Raw genomic sequence first — 21,337 nt, 5'->3', positions numbered from 1 at the left:
CTACTTGCCTCACCGGGCACCCCGTCTAGTTCTTTTCAGCTCATAAGTGTCTAAGGAATCCATCCCCTCCCTCTTCATTCCTGATACCTTTCCATGCTTCAGGACATCGTAACCCATCCCCATTGCCGAAACAACTCCTAACTCGTCTTCCTCCTCCCAATCCCCAATCCATCTCTGCATTGATCTTTCTAAAACACAAATATGACTGTTACTCCTCTGCTGAAGCCCTGCAGTGACTCCCCACTGTTCTTAGGATAAGCTCTTGCACTCACAGGAACACACTGGAAAATTTTTACCATCAATAAGATTTACCTATAAATTCAAAGCTGAGCTTGGCATCAAAGACCCTCCAAAATGAGCCTAACTGTTCTTCTAAGGTTACTTTCACATTCGTACCTCCTCTGGTCAGATGCTGATAGTTTTGGCACTCAGTTTGAGTTCCCGTAAAGAGTCCTTTCTCCTCCGTATCTCCACAGGTCTTTCAAGGTCCACCTCAAGAGCCATCCCCACTTGCCATAATATCCCTTCAACGCTTTCTGAGCTCACACAGTTAGAATTGGTTAGTGAATAGTTCCTCCCTTCTCCTTTTAAGACTTATGGAAGTCAGGGTCAAAAGCTTAATCCTCACTAGAGCCCACCTACATAATAGGTGCTCCGTATTCGTTAAATTCATGGATAAATGCAAGAAAACTGTATTACTTAATCCCTTTGTGTCCCCCGCGAATAGAGCATTCTCTAAAGTCTTCCTCTGTAGTTTTCCCCACTGCCTCCTACCCACCCCATCAGAATATGCCTCGCTCCACTGAGCCGCTGAGCGGAGGATAGGCCGGCACGCGCCCCCTCGGCCGTTTCGTACGGTTTTCTACCTCCCGTTGTCGGAGCTGCGGTAATAGGGGATGGTAGAGGTAGCTAGACGAGGTAAATCCAGGGCACTGTTACCCGCAGGGTAACACGCAGTTGAGAAAGCAGACCCTCTCCACTCCCAAATAGAGCAACTCTCACGCAGACCCTCTTACCTACACAGGAGGGTGGGGACTCTTCCTGACCGGCGTCCAGGCTGACCAATACCTAACCCACATCAAGCAAGTCAGCCAATAGCTGCGGGCCATGGATAGAGTGGGGCGGGGCATGGTTGCTAGGGCCAAGCTAGAGGGGCGCGGCCAGAGGCTCCGAGAGAGACTCGGTGGTTGCTAGGGTGGGAGGTCACAGAGCGCGCCCAGGGATTGGGCGGCGTTGGGCGAGGTGGGTGGTGATTGGGCAGTGTCCAGGAGGCGCCCGGGTGAGGTGCGAGAGCGCGAGCGGGAGTTCCGGCGGCAGGCCCGTGCGGAGGGCCGGCACCGTCACCATGCCCTCGGCTGAGCTGGACTACATCATCGAGATCCCGGATCAGCCCTGCCGGAGCCGGGGTATGGAATGAGGGTCGGTCCCATCGTGGGGAGGGGACCTAACGAGTCTGTGGGTCGCTAGCGCAGCTGTGGCCCCGCCCCTCGCGGCCCCGCCCCCTCGCGGCCAGCCCCCCGCGCAGGGTCCCGCTGGTCTTGGACTCGGTCTGGCTCAGAGAGCTCCGCCCCCTTGTAAGCCCCGCCCCCGGGCGCTCAACCTGTCGGAGCCTCTTCCCTTCCCTGCGTCCTCTGCTCTTTTGGGGCCTTTTTTTTTTTTTGGTCTTTTCAGTCGGAGTTTTCAAGGCCACGCTCTTGTCTTTCTCCTGGTAGCTGAAGGCGGGAGGGCAGGGGCCCTTCTGATTCCTTTGTTTGGGGTCTGGCTTCCCATGTCTAGCCTTTCTGGTTCCGCCCACTATTTTCCCCGGGGACTTCGCGGAAGCCCGGGACACAGAACCCTCATCGCTCCCTCCTCTCTACTCTCCACAGAGCAGCCCCTGCCGCCAGGCAGAAGTCGGTTCACATCCTGACTCCTCCCTGTAGTAGCTGGTTGCCCTTTGGCACGCAACCCCCTCTAAACTTCAGTTTCCTCTTCTGCAAAAACGGGGATACCGATAGGAACCTCCCTCAAAGGGTTGTTGGTTGCACAACTGAGATTGTTTGTGTTAAGGACCCAGCATAGTGCCTGGAATGGAGTGAGGTTAGTGATTAGCATTATTCTTCTCCCTAGAGTCATATCATTAAAGGAAGGTGTGTGGGAGGCTCCCTAAAATTAGTAGCTTGTAGGGTAGACCTGGGTCCTTGGCAGTGTGAGTAGGATTAGGGGCCCAGAGAATGGAAGGTTGGGCCCTGACTCGGAATTATGGTGCAGGAGCTTTGAAGTACACGCCAGCCTAAGCCCAGCATATCTCCCCTTTGCATCACCCCACACCGCCTTCACGCCCCCGGTCTCACTGCCACAGCTCAGCCTCATATGCAGAGGTCTGATCTTATCACCGCCCTGTGTAAAACCCTTCATTGGCTCCTTATTGCCCTCAGGATAAATCAAGTCTGGATTCCTTAACATGGCATTCAAAGTCCTTCATAATTTATCAGCCCCTGCTTGCCTCTTTGGTCACCACGTCCTTCCACTGTTCAATTTGAGTTTTATGTTCTGGCAACCAAACTGCTTGTGATTCTCCACGCATTTCTTGCTTCCTTGCCTTTGCTTCTGCTGTTTCCTGTGTCTGGAATGCCCTTTCCCCTCTGCTGCCCCACACTGCCCCCTCGCTTGTCCGGCTCATCATTTGAGGCTTAGCTCAGATGTTGCTTCCTTCAGGGGAGACTTCCCAGACCCCTCGCATAGCATCTTGTGTTCCTTGGTTGGGGTCTAAGAGAGGAGGGGAGCCGCTGGGCTCCCACAGAACAAATGGCTCTAGACCAGCTGTGTTTCCCTAGAGCTGGGCTCAGGAAAACCTGATCTGTTGGCTTAGGGCTCTTGGGCTAATAGATGTAAACGTGCTTTTGGAAAGTTTTGGCATCAGGGGGAGATGAAGCCAGGTAATAACTCTTGTCCTTGGAGAGCCTTCAGCTGCAAAGGACTGGAGCTGCCTTCTGCATGGCCAGGAAGGCAGAAGTTCTCTCTCAGCCCCGGTGGCAGCCTGGTGGCCTTGGTTAGTATTTCAGATCTACCCCTTACTGGGTCTATGGCTTGGCAAGTTGTTGAGCCTCTCCGAGCCTCAGATTTCCCCACTGTAAGATGGTAATAATAACACCTACTCCAGGGATTGTGAGGGTTAACAAGATAGTGACTGGATGTGCGTGCCTGGCACGTTGTTGGTGTATTTTCTCTGCTTGCGGCTCCCCTCACTGCTGAGGAGACTGGGTCCTAGAATTGAAAGAAATCGCGGGGCCATTTTGTTCCGCATCCTTTTGCTAGCGTGAGGGCATTCTGTTGCTACCGGACCCTTCGCTGACAGCTTTCTCCCAAACATCCTGGGCTGTGGGAGGCAACGGGGATTGTTAGAAAGCCCTTCCCTTTCTTGACCCACAATAGGCCTTCCTGCCATTTCCCCTTTCATTTCAGCATTTTCTGTGTCCTGGCCGAGTGTTAGTTGCTGGTGCCTCAGAAGTGACTCATACACAGACTCCCTTTAGGGAGCTGTGGTTTCGGGAAGGGGTGGGGTTTATAAGCAGCTGGTTTCACAGTGATGTAACTGGAAGGCTAGAGGGTCGTGGTGGCTACAACACTAATTTCTCTTCCTCTCTCAAGAGGACAGCTTCATGCCTTCTTCACATTTCTTCTCCAAGAGAAATGCCTCCAGGGCCGTCCGCTGTCCCTTCTCTGATGCGGTTCTAACAGCCTCCTACTTGCTCCTCTGGACTGGCTTTAGTTCATCTGCCTTTCTCTCAAAGTGCATACCCCGGAGCTGAGCTGGAGGTTGTAGGAATTCTCAGAAGGAGGAAACAGCACTGTGATCCCCTGAATCCATTTGCTTTCCATCTGCAGAGAGCTCCCCTCCAGGCTGACATGGCTTCACACAGGGACAGTCTTTGGGGACCGCAGAGATTGTCCTCCAAGTTTTGCACTTACTGCTTAATGGTGGAGAAGTATGTGGGACAGTCATATTTGGTTTCTGGAATTGCTTTCCCCCTATATTTGAACATCAAACCGCAGAGCCCAGCACTGCAGTGAGTTGACAGAGAGGTGAGCAGCTGCTGCTGGCACATCAGTTAGCGGGAAGGCAGCTGCAAACCCCGGGGTCATTCAGAGCCCAGGCTGGGCCGCCGGCGCCGATCCCTCCTGGGAATCCCACCACGAGTATACGTGCCTGCCCATGCCAAAGGGCGTCCGTCTGGTCCTTTACTGAGCCGTTCCCTTGACCTGGAATCTCTCACAACCCACCCACTCTTCTTCTCTGACAGGCGATCCCCTGCACCTCCTAATACCCTGCTTTCCTCTCATTTCCTTGGGGAAATACCTTGTCCCAGGTTATCCCAGATTTCAACTCAGGAGCCCCACTCCTTAGCTTTTGCATCAGCTTTCAGTTGCCATTAGGAAATGTTGCTTGAATACAGTTCAGTTTCTAGGAAACAATTAAGGACATGCACAAAGAAAGAGGTGTCCAGTAAAGTATTTTTATAATAGCAGAAAAACTGGAAACAACATCATGTCTAATAATGGGAGATTGGTCACCATAAATTTGTGAAATATTCTATAGCTGCTCTGCAGCTACTAAAAAGAATGGGGTAGAAATATATAAACTGACAGGGAGAGATGTTCACAATATATTGCTAAATCGAAGAAAGCAGATTACAAAACAGTATGATTCCAATTTTATTAGATATTCATTTTCTCCTTTTCTACAGTGAGCATGCTTTCCTCCTGAAGTAATAATAATAATTTTGATTTATTGAACTCTCTCTCTACGCCAGGTACCATGCTAAGCCCTTTATAGTCATTATCTTACTTCATCCTTTGTATTATTATCCCCATTTCACAGATAAGGAAATGAAAGCTTAGAGAACTTGCTGAAGATCTCCTTCCTAGTTATTAGTGGCAGAGCCAGAGATTTGAACCCAGTTATTGTTTTACATACTATGTACCCTTAGGTACTATGCTACTCTCCTATGCTGTTATATCAAAAAGTAAAAAAAAAAAAGTAAATTTAAAATAAAGTAATTTGGTTTAAATATAGGAACTCTAAGACTCTAGAAAATATTTCTGGGCAGTAGACAATTTGGGTATCGTTTTATTCTTCACATTTCAAAAAGAAAACAGGGGTTCTTTGTGTTTTGATTCTGGCTTACAGATAAAAAGCACATGTTGTGCCACAACTCTTATGCCTTGTCAGCCCTTTCCTTTGTCATCGCCGTATGCCCCTGGGGTGTGCACAATCTAATTTATGCTTCAGCTTTATGACTTGAACTGTTGTACAATATAGGTATCTGTAATTCCTGTATTATTGGTGTCAGTGTTTGTTGAGAAATTCTAGAGGACAGGGAGCCCGTGAGATTAAATTGTTTTGCGTGGTGCTCAGAAAGTGCCAGGGCTGAAGGGAATACTTCTGCCAGGCTTGATCTCTATGACTTCTCAACTGCTTTGGCTCTCTGAAACACCCTCCCCCCATTTAAATAATAACATTTTAACTCTTATTGCAAAAGTGATACATACTGATTTGAGAAAATGGGTCAAAAATACCATGAAAAAACAGTTGCCTCTAGTTCCAGAAATAATTGCTATTAATCTTTGATGTATTTTTCTGTGCATATATGCATATATACAAATATAAATATATGTGTGTTCTGTTGTTTATACTGCTTTTCAACTTGCTTTTTCACATTGTATTACTTTTACTTTTTAAAATAATAGCATTATTGAGATATAATTCATGTACCATAAAATTTACCCTTTTAGCCGAAACTGGTTTGGCTCAGTGGATAGAGCGTCGGCCTGCGGACTGAAAGGTCCCAGGTTCGATTCCGGTCAAGGGCATGTACCTGGGTTGCGGGCACGTGGGGGATGTGCAGGAGGCGGCTGGTCGATGTTTCTCTCTCATTGATGTTTCTGACTCTCTATCACTCTCCCTTCCTCTCTGTAAAAAATCAATAAAATATATTAAAAAAAAATTTACCCTTTTAATATGTACAATTCATTGGCTTTCACAGAATTGTGCAACCATCATCATTGTCTTAATTCCAGAACATTTTCAGCACCTCAACAAGAAACCCTGTACCCATTAATACTCCCTAATTCCCCCCTCCCTTTAGCTGCTAGCAACCGCTGATCTACTTTCTGTCAATGGATTTGCCTGTCCCGGACACTTCATATAAATGGAATCATACAATATATGGTCTTGTGGTGGCTTCTTTCACTTAGCATTTGTTTTCAAAGTTCATCCATGTTATAGCATGTGTCAGTACTTCATTCCTGTTAGGACCAAATAGTATTTCATTGTGTGGATTTCACATTTTGTTTATCCACTGATAGGTGATAGACATTTGAATTATTTCCCTTTTTGGCTATCCTATCTAATAAAAGAGTAATATACAAATTGACCATCACTCCAACACACAAGATGGCCACCCCCATGTGGACACAAGATGGCCAGCAGGGGAGGGCAGTTGGAGGGGACCAGGCTGGCAGGGGAGGGCAGTTGGGGGTGATGAGGCAGCAGGCAGAGAGAGAGAAACATCAATGTGAGAGACATATTGATTGGTTGCCTCCCACACACGTTCCAACTGGGGGTGAGGATCAAATCTGCAATGTAGGTATATGCCCTTAACTGGGAATCAAACCTGAGACCCTTTGGTGAGCAGGCCAACGCTCTAACCATCAAGCAACACTGGCCAGGGCTTTTTGATTATAACCATCCTGGCGGGTATAAGATGGCATCTCATTGTGGTTTTGATTTTCATTTTTCTAATGCTTATGCAAGGGGTCCTCAAACTACGGCCCGCAGGCCACATGCAAATACAAATATTGTATTTGTTCCCGTTTTGTTTTTTTACTTCAAAATAAGATATGTGCAGTGTGCATAGGAATTTGTTCATAGTTTTTTTTTAAACTATAGTCCGGCCCTCCGGACTGAGGGACAGTGAACTGGCCCCCTGTTTAAGAAGTTTGAGGACCCCTGGCTTATGATGTTGAGCTATTTGCCTTTCATATGTCTTTGGAGGAGTGTTTCTTCAAGGCCTTTGCCCATTTTAAAATTGGGTTATTTGTCTTTTTATTGTTGAATTGTTAAGAAGTTTTAATACATCCTGGATACAAGCCCCTTGTCAGATACATGATTTGCAAATATTTTCTCCCATTCTGCGGATTTTGTTGTTGTTGTTAATTCTCACCTGAGGATATTTTCCCATTGATTTTAGAGAGAGTGGAAGGGAGGAGGAGAGACAGAGAGAGAGAAACATCTCACATCGATGGGTTGCCTCCCACACAGGGATCCAGCCGGCAACCAAAGTACGTGTCCCTGACTGGAATCGAACCAAGGACCCTTCATTCCGTGGGTCGACGCTCTATTCACTGAGCCAAACTGGCTAAGGTTTTTTTTTTCTTCACTTTTTGATGGTGTCGTTTAAAATACAAAAGTTCAATTTTGATGAAGTCCCAATTTATCTACTTTTTCTTTTATTCTTTATACTTTTGCTCATGTCTAAGAAACCGTTGCCTTATCCAAGGTCACAAAGATGTGCTCCTATATGTATATTTTTTAACAGAAATAGTTGACAATTTCATTTTCACATTTCACAATACAAATGAGAATTGCTTCTTTTGGTCCCATACTCCTCTCTCTTAGATGGGGGTGCCTGTTCCTTATCTGATGTTAGAAAACACCCAGAGTCACCACGATCTCCCGTGAAGTAGAACAAGTAAGAGAAACCGATAGAAAGAGGCTCCCTCGCTCCTTATCTGTCTGGTCGAGTCATTCCGGGCCGAGCGGGCGCCATCATAGGACGGGTGGGAGGTCTCATCCTTGGGGGCCCAGGCATCCTTGGCATGTGCTCTCCCCTGGGCGGCCTCGTTCCAGGAGCAGGTCCCACTGGCACCGTCCCAGGAGGAGGCATCATGGAAGGGCCCCCCCATGTGGGATGCTGGCGTCATATGAGGGCGGGGTGGACCGGAGGCTGTGGGGAGGTGGGAACGTCACCCCTGCAGGAGGAGGAGCAGGGCGGAGTGGGCGGTGTCTGGCTTCCCTTGCTGAAATGCTGCGGTTGTTTTGTCAGTCAGGCTCTGAGCCTGCTCTTCCATCCATTTCTGAGAGGTTTTCACACTCTCTTTGTTTCCGACCACGGCGGGGTCTTTCTCCCAGATGGGCAGTTGTGAGTGAGGTATGTGTCGCAGGAGTCACAATAGAACATAAGCATGATGTTCTGCAGGCCCTTGGCCACTCCGTGACTGCGTCGCTGGAAATGATGCACACAGCCAGTCAGTGCCAACCGACTCCTGTATTTTACCCTGTGTTTAATCTCTTACATTTTGTGTCTGTGATCTGCTTAAATATTTCCATGAAACATCAAATATTTCCATGAAACATTTTTCTTTCTTAGAAGTGGAATTCTTAAGTCAAATATCATATGTTTTTGAGACTTTTGATACTTTCGTTCCAAAATTGTCGGGACTCTCTTCTCCCTGTCATTTCCCTCCCCGTCCTACCTGTCTCCCGCTGCTCTGGTTGGGGTCTTTGCCATCTCTTGCCTTGTGTGATACAGTAGTCTCCCGCCTGTTCCTAATGGGCACTTTCCGGGCAGTGATGAGTGCTGTGGCTGGTGATGGTGGGTGCTGTGACGGTGCAGAGGAGGCCCTCGAACCCCGTCTGGTGATTTGGGATGGGGGGTGAGAAGGGGTGGGGAGGGCATCAAGGGGGCTTCCCGGAAGTGAAGTGAGCTGACTCAGAAGGTGGAGTGGGCATTGGCAAAGCGTAAACACGGAGCATCAGCATCAGCCGGGGAGTAAGGCGCTTGTGGGGTCCGGGAGGTGGAGGCAGTGTGGCGCGGCGGCTCTGCCCCTTCCTGGCGGCGTGTTCCTGCAGAGGGACTTACTACCCTCTCCGTGCTTCAGTTTTCTCACCTGTAAAGGGAGACGGTAGCTAACAGTAGTAGCTGACTCCTGGGATGGTTGCGGGACCAAATGAGGCAGCAAATGTTGAGGTTCTGGCTGGTGTGACCAGTCCCCTGAGGAGGAGCAGGTGGGGCAGGTCAGTGTTGGGCCTGTTGATGTACAGAGGCAGCTGCGTGTACAGGTTTGGAGCTGAGCCATATAAATTGGTTAAGATGGGGCCTTGGGGTTTGGCTGAGAAAGTGGTTATAAGCTGGTCTCTAGGCCACTTGGGTTTGGGTTCCAGCTTCACTGCTTAGTTGTGTAATTTTGAGCAGGTTATTTACTATCTCCATGGCTTAGTTTTTCATCTGTAAAATGAGAATAATAACAGTTTCTTGTTCATAGGATTGTTGTGAAGACAAAGTGAGTTGATAGGTAAAGTGCTTAGAATACTGCCTGACACATAATGCTCTTTTTGCTGTTATTGTTTTTCTCTGTAATGGGAAAGAGGGGGAGGGTAGGCGCTGGAAGGAAATGTGGACTTCAGAGAGTTTTATGGTTTAGGAGCAAGGTGGGCCATGGTAAGCCTTGGTGTATATGCAGGAGGCTGAGCCAGGGCCTGTCTTCAGGGCTGAGGGGAGTGTCAGTAGGGGAGGGGAGAGGAACAGGGGGAGGGGCTGGAGATGTCAGCAGGGGGAGGGGAGAGGAACAGGGGGAGGGGCTGGAGATGTCAGCAGGGGTAGGGGAGAGGAGCAGGGGCTTTCACGAGAGTGTAGGAATCATGATCCCGATGTGGCCATAAATAACAATAGCCGTCCTCGTTACTTTTATGGCTGGAAAGGGCAGTGGGTAACAAGGAGAATGCCAGCTCTTTCTCCTTGGATCCATCCTTCACTTCCCAGCCGCGTGTGCCTTCAGCACGAGTGCCTGAATGTGCCAGCTACAGTGCTGGGCGCTGGGGGTGTGGTGCTGAACACGACATACCCAGTTCCTGCCTTCACGGAGTCGCGGGCTAAGACATTAAACAAATAATTGTGCAAGTCGTTAATCAGTACAGATTGGATCATGCTGTTCCCCAGTTCCGGGATCTTCACTCGTTCTTTACTGCTGTGGAATAAAATCCGGACTCCTCAGCATGGCGTGAAGGCCCTGCAGGATTGGGGCCAGTCCCACTCGCGGCAGCTCTCCTGACCATTGGTGCTGCTCCCTCACCGAGGAGCTCGCCCCCAGGACTGCTTGCTGTGCCCCAGGCCAACTGTAACGTCTCCATAGCCCCTGCCCCTGCCCCCTCTGTACTTGGCATGCTCCCGCTAGTCCTCAAGGCCGGAACAGCAAATGCGTCTTCCTTCGGGAGGCCTTTCCTGGTCACGGTCACTCTCAGCCATCCTCCCAGAGCACCTTGGACTTTCTGGATTATAGCGCTTCATGTACAGAGTCAAAAGGAGCCGCGTGCCTCTAGGGGAGGAGGTCATGCCAAAGGCTCTGAGGTAAGAGTGGGCACAGGAAGTAGGGCACGGGGAGGAGAATGTGTTGGGGAGTGGGAGGTGCCCACAGGTGCAGAGTACCTGTGGCTCAGCGGGCAGCCTTGAATGCCTGGCAGGAGTGGAGGGACCGGTCTCCCCCCTTTAGGAACATGACAGAAAGCTTGGGCTCTGGGAGTAGGCAGTGTATTCATGGAGTTCATATGCTGAGTTTCTTCACGGAGATGCGTATCTGGGGAAGAGCCATTCCTTCGTGAGTCGGTGAAGCCAGGGCGCCAGTACAGCCTGCAGTGGAGCAAATGGAGTTAGAAATCCGGCCATTGGAGAAGGGGCAAGTCCGAGGCCCAGCAGAAGCTGTCTGAGCCTTCCCCTACGGGGAATGCGCCATCACTGCTGGTTGGGTGGCCGTAACTTTGGGCAGCTGCCAGGGCATGTGACTTCCCTTGGCTGCCTTCTCTACTTGAGATAAATTCCAAAGCCCTTCGCTGGTGTCTTGGTGGTGGCCCATGGAGGGGACCCTCTAGGCTGGGGAGGGGAGCCGATGCTCAGAAGCTCACAGAAGTAAGGAGCCTCCCTGGGGTGGGCCTCAGGAACCCAGCTGCTGGGTCTCGGAGATTCAAAGGCAGATCCGAACCAGAGCTGCCCTGGCAGAGGTCGGGGGGGACACCAGGCCCAGGAAGGAGTGAGAATATTTAGAGTGGCCCGAGCTAGAGCTGTGGGAGGGCTGGCAGGCGTCAGCAAGGGACCGAGGCGCTGGCAGCTCCTGCTGCAGGCTGAGTTGCAGCCCAGCCCGGGATCCCCGTGGGTGCAGGCAGTTAATCTCTGAAGGCTGGAGTCACCACTGCTGGAGAGCAGGAACATTGAACTTTTCAATCACATTAATTTCCACAGGAAATTGTTGTCTTCCTTTTGTCCAAAGGTTAGTGATTTATATTTACCATCCTCTTAACTAGCCTTGAAATTTACTGTTGCCAGGTCACCACTGGCCTCCATAAATCTCAGGGTGGCAGCTGAACATAGCCAAGTGGCTTGATCCTTGGAAGGGCACAGCCCAGTCCTTGCGGGAGGGCAGATAACTAGCAGTCCCTGCACAGAAGTCCCCCTGAGGAGGTGGCACTCCCTCGGCAGGGGAAACGAGATGGGTTCTGACTAACAAGGCAGCAGGGAGGCCTCTACAGTAGCAGATACAGAGCAGGCAGCTGGCTTGTGCCTCACACATCACTGGCGGAGGCATGCTTCTAGTTATGGACAGAGCTGGTGGATGGGGAGCAGGGGCCTGTGTGACCTTAGGCAAGTCACCTAACCACTCTGTGCCTCAGTTTACATCTGTAATAATATTCCTCTTAGTGTTGTTATGAGGTTAAACCTCATTAAATATCAGCTAATATTCTCTGGCAAGACAGGGAGGTAGTTTGGAATGGGCCTCGGAGTCGGTCTGCTCCCCCTCTCTGCTTACACTGTGCCCCCATTTCTCTTTTTAAGACCCTCTTCTTCCATCTGTTTGTGTAATTAGGACAGGGGCTGGTAAACTTTTTCTGTAAAGAGCCAACAAGTATTTTATGCTCTGTGAACCATAGGGTCTTTGTTGCAACTACTCAGCTCTGCTGTGTTATCCTGAAAACAGCCATACACAAGAAGTAAAATGAATGTGGCTGTGTTCCAATAAAACTTTATTTGTGGACACTCAAATTTATATTTCTTACAGTTTTCATGTGTCACAAAATATTCCTCTTCTTTTGATTTTTTAAAGCCATTTTAAAATGTAAAAAGTATTTTTAGCTCATAGATCATACAAAAACAGACCATGGCTGGCTTTGGCCTATGGCTTGTAGTTTGCTGGCCCCTGGATTAGAAGGTGAAGTTGCATGGAGAAAGTGTTCACTTTTCTCACCTGGGCTGTGTCTTTGAGTCACTAAAGAAAGCCTCAGGTGGGTTTTTCCAATGACCCTGTAGTGCCTGCCTCCTGAGGGGCCACCTGAAGCAGCGGGCATGGGCCTGCTACCTTCCGTTCCCTGCCTGCAGCCAGAGTGGTGCTGACTCTGGATTGGCCAGTCACTCCCACCTCCACTCCAGTACTGATAGTAACCTGTCTGTTTCAGAGAACAGCCCCAGCCAAGGTGGGAAGGAGGCGGGGACTCGACAGCCTTTGGTGATTCTCTTGGGCTGGGGTGGCTGCACAGACAAGAACCTTGCCAAGTACAGCGCCATCTACCACAAAAGGGTGAGTACTGCAGGCTGCGGACACGCTTGCTGGGGCCCTGCTCTGGGCTGCAGCGAAGGTAGGAACAGGCCTGAGGAGGATGCTGGGGTCATGGGTCTTTGGTAGGGTTATCCCCGCTTTGCTGCCAGCTTTGTGGCCTGGTCTGTCTCCTTCATCCCCCTGACCTGCTTCCCCTTCCTTCCTTCCTCCCCATCCCCCGCAGTGGACAGCCCAGCCCTGATGTGCTCCCGGTAGTGGAGTCGCCCAGACCCCAAGTTTCTGTTGGTTGGTACTGCCTATCTGGGCCAGTGTGCTGGGCATAATGTGTTGCAGTGTCAGGACCTTGGAGGTGGTGGTGCCAGTGGAGGGAAGTTGATGGATCAAGGAGCTTGTTAGGAGATGGAATGGTAGATTAGTGAGCAATTGGGTGTGGGCACAGGGAGAGGGAGGGTCCAGGGTAATGCCAGGGTTTTGGCTGCGGCAGTTCCTGAGTAGAGGGCGGGGTTTTTTGAGACAAGGAACCCTGAGGAGAAGCCATAGGTCCTGGGTGGATGAGCTTCCCCCAGGGAGTATGTAGAGGGCAAGGAGAAAGGGCCTAAGACAGCTCTGAGGAGCCCAGCGTTAAAGGAGTGGAAGATGGAGAAGGTCCTACGAGGAGAGGAGGGGTGGCCAGAGAGGCACAAGAAAACCCAGGAAAGTTTGGGAATCCACAGAATCTCTGGAAAACGGCCACTATAGAGGTGAGAGGAAAGATGTTATTGAGGCAGAGGCACGGGGAGGCAGGGAAGGAGCGAAGCTGGGGAAGGCAGAGGGCTGAGGTGGCAGGGCCAGTGGAGGGGTCTTCTGGGAAAGGAAGGGGTCTCTTTACCTGGTAGTTGGGAGAACGGGATGGGTTTGGAGAAAAATGTTTCTCAACTCCAAACTCCTAATACTTTATTATTTAAAAGAAAGTAAAAACACCATATTCTACCGCCTAGCGATTACCTTTGTTTACACGTTAGTATATATCCTTTCAGCTTTTCTCTCTGTGTCGGTTTCTTTTCTTTACCTAAATGAGATCTATTGACTATACTATTTTACAGCCTGCTTTTTTTCAGATTTTGATCGCCACCTTCTCAGGTTAATAAATTTTCATCTCATCTAGTTTCCAGTCTACATTCAGATTCTCTAGTAGTCCCCAAAGTGTCCTTTATAGCTGATTTGCCCAAATCAGAATCTAATTGAGGATCACCCATTGCATCTAATTCCTTGACCTTTTAAATCTAGAACAGTTTTCATGATAACAACTTATTGAAGAGCCTGGGCTACCAAAGAATGTATCTAGGAGTGTGTGTGATCCCCAATGCTGCTGGAAGGGAAGTATGAGAGGACTGAAAGCCGTCATGGGTTCCAGTGGTCGGCAAACTCATTAGTCAACAGAGCCAAATATCAACAGTACAACGATTGAAATTTCTTTTGAGAGCCAATTTTTTTCAACTTAAACTAGCTAGGTAGGTACATTGTTATTAACTTAATTAGGGCACTCCTAAGGCTTAGGAAGAGCCACACTCAAGGGGCCGAAGAGCCGCATGTGGCTCGCGAGCCGCAGTTTGCCGACCACGGGGTTAGACCATTTGGGAGAATGTGACGACCTTCACAAGGGCAGGGCAGTCGCCATATTGGAGCCAGCGGCAGGGATGCGGCGGAGAGGAGGGTGGCTGTCAGAATTTGTTCAGGAGGGTGAAGAACAGGTGGGATAGAGTTAGAGGGGAACAGAGTGTAAAGCAGAAGCTTTTTTTTTTAAATGAGATTAGTCTGTGCAGGAATCTAGGGAGAGGAAGAGACTGAAATACAGGAGAGAGTGGTGAGGAGTGACAGAGCAGGGCCTTGTCCTGGGACCGAGCATGTGCAGAGATGGAAAGATGGTTGGCTTTGGGGGAGAGAAGAAAGACTGGGATCTGACATGCAGCGGGACCCAGGTCCTTGGTGCAGGGACTTGCACGAGCATCGGACTGGGGAGGTGGCAGCAGAGATGCCAGGCACCTGGGCAGCCTCCAAGTGAAGCCCAGGCCGGTGGCACAGGGAGGCTCGGCGTGTGTGGCCTTCACAGGGCGTGTTGGGAGTTCCCAGGGCGAGCTGTGTGTGCAGTCACGGGTGTGGAGCGAGGGGGACGCCATGTGTGCCCCCAGAGATGGTGCTCACAGGAATGGCTGAGGTGACGTCTGAGCCGACAGGTAGTTTTCCGCACCCGAGTGCTCCTGGGGAGGCGTGCGCGTGCACCATGAGGGTGTGTGCTCGCCAGTGGTGTCTGTGCTTGTGGGTGTGTGTTGGCAGCTTGCTTTCTCGTGCACTCCCAGGTGCTGTGGTGGGTGCACCCTAGTGAGTGGTGGGCGCCTTGGCTGTCTGCACCTGTGGGGTGTGTGGTGGAGGGGCTTTGTTTAGCCCGGGAGTCACGTGTGTGGTAGTGAGGTGGGTGGGATGTGCTTGCACTTGTGGGCTGGGGGTGGGTGGGAAGATATTTCACAACTTCCTGGGGACTGAGAACAGAGCACTCTGAAATTTCCATAGCTAAGGGCCTGGTGGCATCGGGACCCCCTCCGATGCCAGGGCAGTGCCAGGAGCAGTTGGGGCAAATGTCAGATTGGAGGGAGGAAGTCGAGAGTTACCTCAGCTGACCATCCCTGTTTGGCCGTGGGTCATTCAAGTAGTAGTCCTACCATCACGAATTACTGCTACTGTTAGCTGAGAATTTACTTCGTACCAGGTGCTGTTTGAGGCACTTGAGATACATTTTTTCATTTAATTTTCACCATAACCCTGAGATGGATAGAGACACAGACTCAGAAAGATGAAGTCCATACTGTTAGTAAGTGGGGCCGGAAATTGAACCCAGCCCTGTCTGACCCTAGAGCAGTGGTTCTCAACCTTCTGGCCCTTTAAATACAGTTCCTCATGTGACCCAACCATAAAATTAATTTCGTTGCTACTTCATAACTGTAATGTTGCTACTGTTATGAATCGTAATGTAAATATCTGATATGCAGGATGGTCTTAGGCGACCCCTGTGAAAGGGTCGTTTGACCGCCAAAGGGGTTGCGACCCACAGGGTGAGAACCGCTGCCCTAAAGCCTGCCTAACTCTGAGGCCCTTAACAAAGGGCCCTGAGTCTCTAGAACAAGTTAGTGAGAAGGGATTCCTTGAATGGAAAGTGAGCTTTGTGAGGAGGTGCCAGAGGGTAGGATCAGGCTGGGGCAGGGACTGTGATCTGTTCCAAGTAATGAGACTCAGGCCTGGAGACTCGGTCCACGTATTGAGGGGTACATCAACCTAGAGAGAGTTTGGCTCAGATTTTAGAATTTGAGGAACAGCAGCATTTACTATACATGGAATTTCAGGGCAAGTGGGAGGAGTGATACCAGGCCTTGGAACCAGACAGATTTGAGTGCCAGGCACCTGATGCCAGAGGTATGGACTGCCCTCAGGGCTCTGTAGGAAGGTAGCAGTGGCCAGAGACTGATCTGATGTGGGTCTGGCTCACGAGTGGCCTCTGGTGGTCAAGGCTGGGGCCTGCAGGCTGTGTCTCCTGTTGGGTCTTACCGGGTACCTCCTTGTGCCTGGGAGGTGGTAGACACAGTGCAGAGGGGAGGTACAGCAACGGGGTGTAGCCAGCAGAAAGCTGAGTAGATGAGAGTGCAGGATCATGGGTGGGAGGGAGACGAAGTGGACCAGAGAGAGGAGACTTCCTTCTGGTCAGCCCAGATGTCTCCCAAGCATGCTCTGGGCTCCAGGCCTCACATACCATCCCGGGCTGAGGGGGCTTGGCCAATGTGAAGTGATTATTCTTCAACCTTCCACTCTGGAAGGCACTGTGTCTGGGAGCGGTGAGCTGGTGCCTAGCTGCAGCAGAGCCTGGAGCACTGCTAGGCTCTGGGCTTGTGGGAGTTGGAGCTGCTGGACCCCTCTGACCTTAGCTTGTACCCACCCCACCCTATCCCTCCACAGGGCTGCATTGTGATCCGATACACAGCCCCATGGCACATGGTCTTCTTCTCCGAGTCCCTGGGCATCCCTTCACTTCGTGTTTTGGCCCAGAAGCTACTTGAGCTCCTCTTTGATTACGAGATTGAGAAGGAGCCCCTACTCTTCCACGTCTTCAGCAACGCCGGGGTCATGCTGTACCGATACGTGCTGGAGCTCCTGCAGACCCATCGGCGCTTCTGCCACCTGCGTGTGGTGGGCACCATCTTTGACAGCGGTCCTGGTGATAGCAACCTGGTGGGGGCCCTGCGGGCCCTGGCAGCCATCCTGGAGCACCGGCCTGCTGCGCTGCGCCTGCTGCTCCTGGTGGCCTTCGCCCTGGTGGCAGGCCTGTTCCATGTCCTGCTCGCTCCACTCACGGCCCTCTTCCATACCCACTTCTATGACAGGCTACTCGATGCAGCCTCCCGCTGGCCCGAGCTGTACCTGTACTCAAGGGCTGATGAGGTGGTCCTAGCCAGGGACGTGGAACGCATGGTGGAGGCCCGCCTGGCACACCGGGTCCTGGTGCGCTCTGTGGACTTTGTGTCATCTGCACATGTCAGCCACCTCCGTGACTACCCTACTTACTACACGAGCCTCTGTGTCAACTTCATGCGCAGCTGTGTCCACTGCTGAGGTCCTTGCCCCACCCACCTCACCTCTGCACCAGAAATAAATGCCTGACACCCCCTCACAACCTGTATCCATGGATGGGGTCCTCTTCTGGCTCAACTCCCGTCAGCCCTTTGGGACGTCATGGTCTCCCAAGTAGAGAATTCCTTTGGTCCCTGCCCTGGGAGACAGGTGGTCTGCTTACCCCAGGATCCTAGGCAGGGGCGGTAGTGCCTGGGCATGTCTCTGCAGGAGCCTGCGGTGTTGTACTTGGAGAAGTGTAGCAGTCAGGCTGCTGATTCTTGTGGCATTTGGTCTGTTAGGATTAACCAAGTGGAGGGTGGTGGTGGTGGTGGGGTGGGGGGGTGGGGGGGTGGATAATGGGCCCCAGGGTTATTCTCTGATTTCTTGAATGGAAAGTGAGCTTTGTGAGGAGGTGCCAGAGGGTAGGATTAGGCTGGGAGCAAGGACTGTGATCTCTTTTCCAAGGCCCCAGAAAGGCAAAGTCCCACAGCATGAAGCACCATTTCTATGGACCTTACTTGGCAGTTCATGCAGACTTCTCTGCCCTCACTGCCAGGGAGTCGGAGGTAGAAGCCAGATGGAGAGGTGAGGAGGCAGCGATGGCCGGCCTGCCCACGTCCACCACTTTTCCAGGAAGCCACTGGGTCCAGGAAAGTTGCAATGTGTGTGTGTAACGGACAGATGGAGTGGGGAGCAGAGAGAAGACAGCAGCACTGTATGGGAGCTGGGGCAGGTGAAATCAGGAGCCCTGAAGACCAGACCCAGGGCAAGGGCCATTTGGCTGAAATAACAAACTCCCTCATCTCCTTGAGGGCGTCCCACTTGGATTCTCTTGGGGCAGGAGTGGTGCCTTTAGTCTTAGAGTTCTGTATCACCTATCATGTTACAAGTCACTGCTGCACAATGCTGGTACATAGGTATTCAATAAATGTTTGTTGATTGAATGAGCTTACTGTGGTGATCAAGGGATTTGGGGGGCAGTGATGAGATCTGAAAGTCTGACAGGAAGTGAAGATAGGTGGGAAAACTGGGTGGGAGCTGAGCCCTGATATTTTCGGGCTGATGGGCTGAGGAATTCGGCGAGTTGTACTTGCATCTGGGACCTCCTCTGGAACTGTTGGCAGCGGAGTCCTAGCCTGTGGCTGCATTCCTAGCCATGGCCAACAGGTGGCAGTGCTGCCTGTGCCATGAGATGGAGCTCAGAAATCCTACAGCAGGGTGAGCTTCAGGCCCTCACTCTGGGTTAATGTTTCCTATTAGAGGGCATATGGCCCCCAGGGTGGGAGTCATCAGCCATCGAGGACCTACTGAGTCCCAGGCAGGGAGAGGGGAGAGTTGAGACCTGAAAGGAGCCAGCCTGATGAGAACGAGGCATTGCCCACTTGTCTTCCAAACCTTAACCATCACTGTGGCTGTTCCACTTGGACTGGCCACATGTTCCCCTAGAATCTCGGCCTCAGGGTCCTTGTGTTCAGGCTATTTGGAGCCATCAAGTTGGGCCTAGGGCTTTGAAGGGCTTCTGCTGGTCTCCATCCAGGGTGATTTGAGTGCAGGAGGCAGGAGCTGCCAACTGGACCTGATTCCATAGTATGCCCCGTGGGCACCCAGAGATTGGTGTGCCGGAAGCAGCCGATTTGGGAAGATGGAGGGCAGACCTGGCCTCTGAGGGCTTGTAAATAGGAGTCTGGAGTTAATGGAGATACGCTGGGGTTTTATTTATTTTTTTAATATATATTTATTGATTTTTTATAGAGAGGAAGGGAGAGAGATAGAGAGTTAGAAACATCGATGAGAGAGAAACATCGATCAGCTGCCTCCTGCACATCTCCCACTGGGGATGTGCCCGCAACCCTGGTACATGCCCTTGACTGGAATCGAACCTGGGACCTTTCAGTCCGCAGGCCGACGCTCTATCCACTGAGCCACACCGGTTTTGGCGATACGCTGGGGTTTTAAATATCAGAATCTTATTTTCTCAAAACAAGCTCCGTGGTGGGCAAGTACTCATCTGCAGCTTTGAGCACTGCTCTGACCAGACACCAAGTGAGATGCTGATCACACACGGGCAGGGGGCAGCCGTGGGGATGTGATAAAGCAGCATCTTCAGTGCTAGCTGCCAACCTCAGTTGTCTGCCTTGAGGCTCCATCTTGGATAACAGGGGTTTCTACTGTTTCCATTTGAGGACCAGGCAGTGGCTGTACTGGGCTGGTTGAAGAGAAGAGGTCACGGTGGTGCTGAGGCAGTGGTTCCATTTCTGGTCCCTGGCTTGTTTCAGGGAACTGGAAAGGGACAGAGGCTCTTCACCCAAGCTTATAGCTGCCCCTTCCCTAGATTGGGGGCTAGAGCTTGCATCCCCTCTGTACCCCCAAGCTCTGACCTCTTCTGTGATTAATGAGCTGACGATTCCACATCGATAAGGAATTAACCTGGAGCCCCCACCCATCAATAGTCAGGAGTCTAGGTCCCCAGCCCCACCCCCACAGACGTAGTGCTCCAGGGTCCCTGAGCAGACCAACGCTGTACTGCTTCACACACCCACAGCCAAGCCTTTCCCCCATTGCTGCCAGGAATTAACCTCTTAACTGCCTGTGTACACCCCTGTCGTCCATCCCTCCCTGCACATACACACACACACACACACAGGCAGCAGCTGTTTATATTGGTTTAATCCATGTCAAATGTAGTTTACAAAGGGAAAGGACAAGTACCTTTGTATAGAATATACAGACACAGCATCACACCATGGGCCCACGGGAGGGGCGGGGAGACGACACTCTTCCCTGGGAACAGCAGCTCTAATCCCAGGAATGGTTCTTGGTAGAAGGCTGGGCAGCCAGGAGCACCCTCATCCAGCCCCAATCTCAGCCCCTGCTGTGGCTCGGTTCCCATTTTTGTGCCTCCTCCCCCCCAACTCCTTATAAAGAGCCCCAGGAGCTAAGACTAAGGAGAGGATCATGTCCCTTGGGGCATGTGCCCCAATGTCTGGGAGAAGAAATATACACCACTGAACACCGAGCACATGGGAGAGGGAAGGGACACCATGGGAGAGGGAGAGGCAGGCACCCCAAGAGGTGGATGGGCCGAGCCCCCAGCCAGCCCTGAAGGAGGCACTGCTTCCAGGTGTTCTTAAAAAAAGAAAATCATACAACCAAAGGGGACGGGAGAGGCGAGGGTGGGGAGTTATCCCATTTATACACAACATTGTAAACATACACGTCTATATTACATGTGCTTCAGTCTGGTGTTTGCATGTCTGTCTGTCTGTCTGTCTGTCTGTCTGTCAGTCGGTCGGTCTGGGGGCTGGATCTCAGGAGCCTTGCCCTGCTACCCACCCCACCTACACCTCCCTGCCCCACCCTGGGAACAGAACCTGGAACAGGTATGGTCCCCAATCCTGGTGGGAGTGTGGCAGGGCCTGGGCCTCTACATCCACTCTGGCTCCAGAGGCCTGTGTGTGTGCGTGCGTGTGTGTACATGTATGTACATGGGGAACCTGTGTGCAAGTATGTACAAGGGTTAGGGTCACATCACAGAGGCGGCAGGTGGGGCTGCTTGAGGCAAGGCCTGCCTGGGGTGGCTAGCTCACAAGTAGATTCTCCGCAGGTCTCCGGGTGCTGTGATGGTGTTGCACTGAGGGCACAGCTTCTTGGCACCCTGCGGGGAGAACAGGGAAGGCTTTGGTTATGCACACAGTGCTGCACGCGTGCTCATGTGAGCACTGGGCTTATACCAGTTGTGTGCTGGCACCTTGGTCCTGTCAGCCAAGGCTGGGAAGCATGGGCAGCCTCTGTGAGCAGGCAGGCACGCTCCTGTGTTGGGGGGATGCCAGGATCAAACCGCCTGGCCAGCCCCGCAGCAGGAGCCCCAGTAATGAGAACAAGGCTGGGTCCAGCTGTGGCTGCCGAGGCCCTAACGAGATTACACACGGCCTTTGATCAGGACACAGAGCCCACGTCCGGGCCTTTTATTGCTGTCTCCGGGCGACATTTTAATGGCTGCTCCCGAGCGAAGAACAGGGGCAGGAGCAGAGGGAGCTTAGTAATGGGAGGGGGAGGGGCTGAGGCCCTGGTCCTGCTTACCCACACCCAGCCGCCTCCTGACCCAGGATCTCACCAATAT

The 21,337-nt window shown here is 51.5% G+C and overlaps 2 protein-coding genes and 1 pseudogene across 6 annotated transcripts in view; 1 reads left to right on the top strand and 2 right to left on the bottom strand.

Moving 5' to 3' along the window:
* The first annotated feature begins 1,177 nt into the window (after positions 1-1,177).
* TMEM53 (transmembrane protein 53) lies at positions 1,178-18,161 on the top strand. Its single transcript, XM_081086686.1, has 3 exons — positions 1,178-1,406; positions 12,482-12,603; positions 16,564-18,161. Exons 1-3 carry the CDS (start codon positions 1,346-1,348, stop codon positions 17,215-17,217), a joined length of 837 nt encoding a protein of 278 aa, XP_080942812.1. The 5' UTR covers positions 1,178-1,345; the 3' UTR covers positions 17,218-18,161.
* On the bottom strand, positions 7,770-8,228 carry LOC308515968 (U1 small nuclear ribonucleoprotein C-like; annotated as a pseudogene). Its single transcript has one exon. The product of its transcript is annotated as a U1 small nuclear ribonucleoprotein C-like (transcript).
* Positions 18,162-19,869: 1,708 nt separating the features above from the next.
* The window catches only part of RNF220 (ring finger protein 220), a 232,980-nt gene continuing 231,512 nt past the window's right edge, over positions 19,870-21,337 (bottom strand). For all 4 annotated transcript variants that reach the window (XM_081085825.1, XM_081085828.1, XM_081085826.1 and 1 more), the window contains one exon: positions 19,870-20,872. In XM_081085825.1, the coding sequence (XP_080941951.1) occupies positions 20,801-20,872 (72 nt within the window). In that variant the 3' untranslated portion in view covers positions 19,870-20,800. The remainder of the gene's footprint in view (positions 20,873-21,337) is intronic.

Source organism: Myotis nattereri (genome assembly GCF_964212035.1).
Source record: "Myotis nattereri genome assembly, chromosome: 3".
NCBI classification, from domain to species: Eukaryota; Metazoa; Chordata; class Mammalia; order Chiroptera; family Vespertilionidae; genus Myotis; species Myotis nattereri.
This window is presented reverse-complemented; position numbering and strand designations above follow the sequence as displayed.